The 8053-nt window shown below is 40.6% G+C and overlaps 1 protein-coding gene across 1 annotated transcript; it reads left to right on the top strand.

The window, feature by feature from the left end:
• The first annotated feature begins 3149 nt into the window (after window positions 1–3149).
• Window positions 3150–6202, top strand: LOC116270507 (interleukin enhancer-binding factor 2-like). The gene is given in 4 exon segments (XM_031655645.1): window positions 3150–4083; window positions 4085–4230; window positions 5014–5753; window positions 5756–6202. Coding segments are annotated over 4 exon segments (1248 nt in total). The 5' UTR covers window positions 3150–3852; the 3' UTR covers window positions 5887–6202.
• The last annotated feature ends 1851 nt before the right edge of the window (window positions 6203–8053 follow it).

The raw sequence follows: 8053 nt of genomic DNA on the forward strand, positions 1-8053 counted from the left end.
CCAGTCACACTCTGTGTCTAGCCAAAGATTTGTAAATGCACCAATCAGCTCTCTGTAAAATGGACCAATCAGCTCTCTGTATAATGAACCAATCATCAGGATGTGGGTGGGGCCAAATAAGGGTGTAAAAGCAGGCCACTGGAGCCAGCAGCGCCCTCCCCTTGCAGGATGTGGGAGTTTTGTTCTTTTGCCCTTCATAATAAATATTGCTGCTGCTCACTCTTTGGGTCCACGTGGCCTTTATGAGCTTTAACACTCACTGTGAAGATCTGAAGCTTCACTCCTGAAGCCAGGGAGACCATGAACCCACTGGGAGGGAGGAACAACTCTGGATGCACTGCTTTTAAGAGCTGTAGCACTCACTGAGAAGGTCTGCCGTTTTCATTCTTGAAGTCAGTGAGACCACGGACCCACGGGAAGGAAGAAACTCCGGACACGTCCGAACATCAGAAGGTACAAACTCCGGACACACCATCTTCAAGAACTGTAACACTCACCGCGAGGGTCCATGGCTTCATTCTTGAAGTTAGCAAGACCAAGAACCCACCAATTCCGGACACAGTGGGATACTCTGTTTGAAATAAGTTCCTAGGTGATGGCAATGCTGTGAGCTGAAGGACCGCAGTGTGAAAGGCGAGGGTTTAGGTCGTAGTTTATGTTTATCAGCCAAATTGTTGATCCAGAGAGAAGCAATCAAGCCTAAATCAAAGTGGATGTATCTGTAGAGTGAGCAGCATGCATTTTAACAGAATCAGTTGCCTGAATGGTAGAGTCTCATTGTAAAGTGTATTTAGCTTTTTAAGTTATAATGAGAGAAATACTTTAGTATAATTTGTAAAAGGGGGCACATCATTTGACCTACCATACAACTGAAGTAGTATTATAATGAGGCTCTTTAGAAATGAAACTTGTCAGATGGATTTAGGTTTCCACTGCAGAAACTCCTTTTGAATAAGTGTCTCCAAATTTCTCTACTTGAGAAATATAAATTTCTTGGGATGCAAAAATTGTGAACAAAACTGTTGGAGTGAAGAGATGAAGAAGAGGAACATATGCATGATTGTAATGCAGCTTTGAAGGCAAAAAACAAAAACAAAAACAAAAATCCAACCAAAAACACCCAAATCCAGTGGGCCTGCCATTTAGATCTGAGCCAAAAGAATGGGCTTGAGATCAATCAGCCTGAAGCCTCTACATTCTGAAGGCAGGAGAACCGCTAAAGTTAGCATGCGCAGCTTCCTACACACTGGGAGTAATCTAAAACAGATACTCTCCAAAGGACACTTCCAGTGTTTCCTGGCCCTGGGCCAGACACTTCAAAGCTTCATTATCAGTGAATTGTGGTTCCTCTGTTGGGAAAGCTGGGCGATGCTCTGAGGAAATGTCAGCTCCTGATCACAGTTTCCTCTCATTTCAGTGCAGGGAGGTCAGAGGCGCTGAGGGCTGCCCACCCTCCTCCAGACGACCAAGTTGCCGACTCTAACTGTGCACGTTGGAGCTTGCCTTCTTAATTTCGTCATGAGTTAGGATGCAAGGGTTTGAAATGGTCTCTGCTAGCAGATGGATGACTCCTCTCCAGAAATCTGACTCTGCCAGAAACCTCTGACCTTTTCAATGAAAAGAGCGCAGACAGATTCCATGTCCTTGGCTTTTCAATTGCTCCTGGTTGAGTCGGTCAGTTGTCAGCGCTGGGCACCCCTGTGATGCTAAGTATTGTATACAGGGATTAGCAAGCTCACAAGATGGGGAATCTTAAGAAGTCTATTTTGAAAATATGAGGACATCACATATTTCCATTTCCACAGTCTCTTGAGTTCTGAGCAGTAGTACTTGCACCAATAGACGTGCACTGTGGAGCTGAACTTCCTCAAACCCAAGAACCCCTTCATTGGAGACCAAATGTCCTCTTTGTAGTTTAGTGACTGTATTAGTCTGTTCTCACATTGCTATAAAGAAATACCTGAGACTGGCAATTTATAAAGAAAAGAGGTTTAATTTCCTCACAGTTCTGCGGGTGGTACAGGAAGCATAGAAGCATCTGTAGATCCCTAGCATCTGCGGAGGCGTCAGGAAACTTTTACTCATGGTGGAAGGCAAAGTGGGCCCAGGCATCTTACATGGCAGGAGCAGGAGGAAGAGAGAGAGCAGGGAGGTGCCACACAGTTTTAAAGGACCAGATTTCATAAGAACTCACTCACTGTAGTCAGGACAGTACTAAGATGGATGGTGCGAAACCATTCATGAGAAATCTGCCTCCATGATCCGATTGCCTCTCACCAGGCCCCACCTCCAACACTGGGGATTACAATTCAACATGAGATTTGGTGAGAATACAGATCCAAACCACATCGGTGACATAAACGTGACATAAAGATGAGACTATGTTCACACAGCAAGCCGGGGTCCTAACTCTGGATCCAGGCATAAAGCTGTTCACAAGGGTATTAGGACCTCCAGGTTCCCTCTCCTGGCCTTAAGGAAGTATGGAGAGATTAACATGACTAGTTGGGATCCAGGAAATTGTTCTGTTGTTTCTGGAACTAGTTGATTCTTGCTTTGGGGACTTGGGTGGAGAGAGGAGAGGAGTAAAAAGGCTGGGGGCAGAAAAATTGCTCCAAGCCTGGTAGTAGCCACCTTTTTATTCTACATGGGCTTGAATGTCAGCTTTGAGTGAAAAGGAAATGTCCCTTAGTGGACTCAGTATTAAGCGCCATTGTAAACACTTTTGTCAGCATTTTGGGCTGTTTAGTAAGTGTGTCATCAGGGCCAGTTCTTGGAAAAATTATGAAGTTTGTCCTTAATACCTATTTCTCATTCTCTTTCCGCAGTAAGATATTAGTTGATAAGGCTTAGAGGTGTGATAGCTCTTGGGGATATTCGCATATTATTAGAACACTCTTTTGTTTTTCGAAATAAAAAACAGTTTTATTGAGGTATAACCAATATATAGTAAACAACACATATTAAAAGTATATAATTTGATAAGTTTTGATGTATGTATATGTATTTGTGAAACCATTATCACAATAAAAATTATGAATGTATTCATCACCCCCCAAATTTTCCTTACGCCCATTTGTAATGTCTTCCTCTCATCCCCAAATCTCCATTGAACTGTTTTTTTTTTTTTTTTGTCACTATAGATAAGTTAGAATGTTCTAGAATTTTGCATAAATACAGTACATTCTCTATTTTGGTCTGACTTCTTTCACTGCAGGTAATGATTATTAGATTTATTCAGATTGTGGTGTGTATCAAATACTTCTTTCATTTTTATTGTATTAATATGCCCCAATGTGTTTATCCATTCACCTGTTGATAGACATTTGGGCTGTTTCCAGGTTTTGTCCATGACATTCTGCTGTGAACATACTAGCTGCTATGAACGTTCTTGTCCAACGTTTGTATGGACATATGGTTTCAGTTCTCTGAGGTAAGTACCTAGAAGTGGAATGCCTGGGTCATATTGTAGAAGAATGCTTAACTTTTAAAAAATATTGCCAAATTATTTTCCAATGTACTGGTACTATTTTATAGCATAGTCCTACTAGTTCCTTCATATCCTCACCAACCTTGGTAGAGTCAGTCTTTTTAAATTGATTCACTTTAATATGCAGATAGTGATATCTTATTGTGGTTTTAACTTATGTTTGCTTAATGACTAATGATGGTGAGCATCTTCATGTACTTATTTGCATCCATATTCCTTTATTGGTGAAGTGTCTGTTCAAATAGTTTGTCCATTAAAAAATGTGGGTGTCTGCTTTCTTCCTATTGAGAATTATCGGTTGTCTGCTCCTCAGAGGAAAGGGGCGGTTGGTGTGGCCTCCATTGTTCGTGTTTTAAGGCGCCATGAGGGGTGACAGAGGCCGTGGTCGTGGTGGGCGCTTTGGTTCCAGAGGATGCCCAGGAGGAGGGTTCAGGCCCTTGGTATCACATATCCCATTTGACTTCTATTTGTGTGAAATGGCCTTCCCCCGGGTCAAGCCAGCACCTGATGAAACTTCCTTCAGTGAGGCCTTGCTGAAGAGGAATCAGGACCTGGCTCCTAATTCTGCTGAACAGGCATCTATCCTTTCTCTGGGTGACAAAAATAAACAATGTGATTGATAATCTGATTGTAGCTCCAGGGACATTTGAAGTGCAAATTGAAGAAGTTCGACAGGTGGGATCCTATAAAAAGGGGACAATGACTACAGGACACAATGTGGCTGACCTGGTGGTGATACTTAAGATCCTGCCTCTCCAGCACCTGTTGTTTCCTGACTTTTTAATGATTGCCATTCTAACTGGTGTGAGATGGTATCTCATTGTGGTTTTGATTTGCATTTCTCTGATGGCCAGTGATGATGAGCATTTTTTCATGTGTCTGTTGGCTGTATGAATGTCTTCTTTTGAGAAATGTCTGTTCATATCCTTTGCCCACTTTTTGATGGGGTTGTTTGTTTTTTTCTTGTAAATTTGTTTGAGTTCTTTGTAGGTTCTGGATATTAGCCCTTTGTCAGATGAGTAGGTTGCAAAAATTTTCTCCCATTCTGTAGGTTGCCTGTTCACTCTGATGGCAGTGACAGACTGGATTAAGAAAATGTGGCACATATACACCATGGAATACTATGCAGCCATAAAAAAGGATGAGTTTGTGTCCTTTGTAGGGACATAGATGCAGCTGGAAACCATCATTCTTAGCAAACTATCACAAGAACAGAAAACCAAACACCGCATGTTCTCACTCATAGGTGGGAACTGAACAATGAGATCACTTGGACTTGGGAAGGGGAACATCACACACCGGGGCCTATCATGGGGTGGGGGGTGGGGGAGGGATTGCATTGGGAGTTATACCTGATGTAAATGACTGGTTGATGGGTGCTGATGAGTTGATGGGTGCAGCACACCAACATGGCACAAGTATACATATGTAACAAACCTGCACGTTATGCACATGTACCCTAGAACTTAAAGTATAATAATAATAAAAAATAAATTAAAAAAATATCACACACACACACACAAAAAGATCCTGCCAACATTCGAAGCTGTTGCTGCCCTGGGGAACAAAGTTGTGGAAAGCCTAAGAGCACAGGATCCTTCTGAAGTTTTAACCATGCTGACCAATGAAACTGGCTTTGAAATCAGTTCTTCTGATGCTACAGTGAAGATTCTCATTACAACAGTGCCACCCAATCTTCAAAAACTGGACCCAGAACTCCATTTGGATATCAAGGTATTGCAGAGTGCCTTAGCAGCCATCCGACAAGCCCGCTGGTTCGAGGAAAATGCTTCTCAGTCCACAGTTAAAGTTCTCATCAGACTACTGAAGGACTTGAGGATTCGTTTTCCTGGCTTTGAGCCCCTCACACCCTGGATCCTTGACCTAGTAGGCCATTATGCTGTGATGAACAACCCCACCAGACAGCCTTTGGCCCTAAACGTTGCATACAGACGCTGCTTGCAGATTCTGGCTGCAGGACTGTTCCTGCCAGGTTCAGTGGGTATCACTGACCCCTGTGAGAGTGGCAGCTTCAGAGTACACACAGTCATGACCCTAGAACAGCAGGACATGGTCTGTTATACAGCTCAGACTCTCGTCCGAATCCTCTCACATGGTGGCTTTAGGAAGATCCTTGGCCAGGAGGGTGATGCCAGTTATCTTGCTTCCGCAATATCTACCTGGGATGGAGTGATAGTAACACCTTCAGGAAAGGCTTATGAGAAGCCACCAGAGAAGAAGGAAGGAGAGGAAGAAGAGGAGAATGCAGAAGAACCACCTCAAGGAGAGGAAGAAGAAAGCATGGAAACTCAGGAGTGATGTTCCCTTCACTCCTTTTCCTACCCAAGGGGGAAGACTGGAGCCTAAGCTCCCTGCTACTGGGCTTTACATGGTGACAGACATTTCCGTGGGATAGGGAAGATAGCAGGAAGAAAAGTAAACTCCACAGAAGTGTCATTCCACTGGGTTTTGATATTGGCTTTGCTGCCAGTCTCCCATTTGTGACCTATGCCATCCATCTATAATGAAGGAGGATACCAACATTTCTTCCTAATATTCTAGAATCCCCAACTCCTGAAAACCCCTCTCTCAATTAATACTTTGCTGTTGAAATGTTGTGAAATGTTAAGTGTCTGGAATTTTTTTTTCTAAGAAAAACTATTAAAGTCCTTCCTAGTAGGGCAAAAAAAAAAAAAAAAAAAAAAAAAAAAAGGAGAATTCTTTATATATTTTGGATACAAGTACTTTATCAGGCATATGATTTGCAAATATTTCTTTAAGCCTGTGGCTTGTTTATTCATTCTTTAACCAATGTCTTTTAAAAAGTAGAAGTTTTAAATTTTGATAAAGTTCTAATTATCACTTATTTTTTCTTTCATGGATTGTGCTTTTGGCATTCTATTTAAGAGATTTTTGCCTAACCTGAGGTCAAAAAGATTTTCTTCCATGCTTTTTTCAACATGTTTTGTAGTTTTTAGGGTTAACATTTCGGGCTACGATTCATTTGAGTTACTTTTGTATATGTTGTAAGATACGGATCAAAGTTTGTTTTTTTTGCTTGTAAACACCCAAGTGTTCCAGCACCACTTGTTGAAAATACTATTCTTTGTCCACTGAATTGTTTTTGCATTTTTGCCAAAATCAGCTGTTTATGTATGTGAGGCATGTATGGACATTGTAAGTGTTCTATTGATGCTTGTTTCTGTTGAAGTCAATACCATACTGTCTTGATCACCTTAGCTTTGATGAGGCTTGAAATCAGATAGTGTTAGTCCTCCAACTTTATTCCTTTTCAAAGCTGTTCTGGCTATTCTAGGTCCTTGCATTTCCAGATAAATTTTAAAGTCAATTTTCCAGTTCCTGCAAAAAGAGCCTGCTGGGATTTTGATTTAGACTGCACTGAATCTACAGACTGGGGAGAATTGATATCTTGAGAATACGGAGTCTTCCAACCCATGGACATATTATATCTTACCATTTATTTAAATTTGGTTTATTTTCTTTCTTCAGTGTTTTGTAGATTTCAGGTATTGCACATATTTTGTAAAATTTACTCCTAAGTATTTCATATTTTTGTTGTTATTGTGAAGAGTGTTTAAAAAATTTAATTTTGAATTTTTCTTTTTAGTATAATAGAAAAACAGTTGACTTTTATACATTGATCTTGTATTCTCCAACTTTGCCAAGCTGACTCTCTACTAGCTTTTTTTTGTTGATCTCATTGGATTTTCTACATAAACAATCATGCTGTTAGAATGTTCTTTAAGACTAAAAAGACTTTAAGACCAATACTATTTTAAAAGCAGAATTTTTTTATATGCATATGTAATCTTAATGAAGGCAGCTTATGGAGAAAGGTCAGTACTTTAACAATTCATTTCTGATGATGGTTCTTTACAGCACCAGAAGGTGATGAGTGACACAAAAGTTTCTTTGGCAGACACGTGGATCCTATATCTTTGGTTTCTTGGCACAATGGTGGACTGTCTTACTTTCACTTGCTCCAGCCCAGTATGGTGCTGGACTGTAAATTCCATTTTATAGTCATATTTTATGTGCACTTAGAATACCTCTACACACCATACAGGAAAAACCTATATACATGGCTAGGTGCTAGCACACATTTCAAATTAATTATGGCTTTCAATTCATTGATAGTGAGTTATTACTTTTTTAAACATTTTAAGCTGCCTGTTTTATCAAAGGGGAGATAAAATTGAAAACAAAAGATAAAAACCAGCAACAGTACATTTGCATCTTTATCCTTTTTTTGCAGTCCTGCAGTTTTTTCTTTTCTTTTCTTTTCTTCTTTTTTTTTTTTTTTTTTAAATAAAAGTTCACTTTCTTTTTCTCCTTTGGGAAAGGGTTGCAGAGGGAGCTAAACCACATGGTGAAAACTCATGTGAAGACTGAGCTTTTGATGTGTTTATTTTTGCTGGTTCAGGGAGGCATGGTAATTGATGAGTGGAATTGCTTGCATCCCAGATGGTGCAGGCAGAAGCCTTACTGAACATGCATGCCCTCACCTCGTTCTCTCACACTTACACATATGCACTGCCTTGT

The sequence above is a fragment of the Papio anubis genome, chromosome 1 (assembly GCF_008728515.1).
Source record: "Papio anubis isolate 15944 chromosome 1, Panubis1.0, whole genome shotgun sequence".
In the NCBI taxonomy this organism is placed as follows: Eukaryota; Metazoa; Chordata; class Mammalia; order Primates; family Cercopithecidae; genus Papio; species Papio anubis.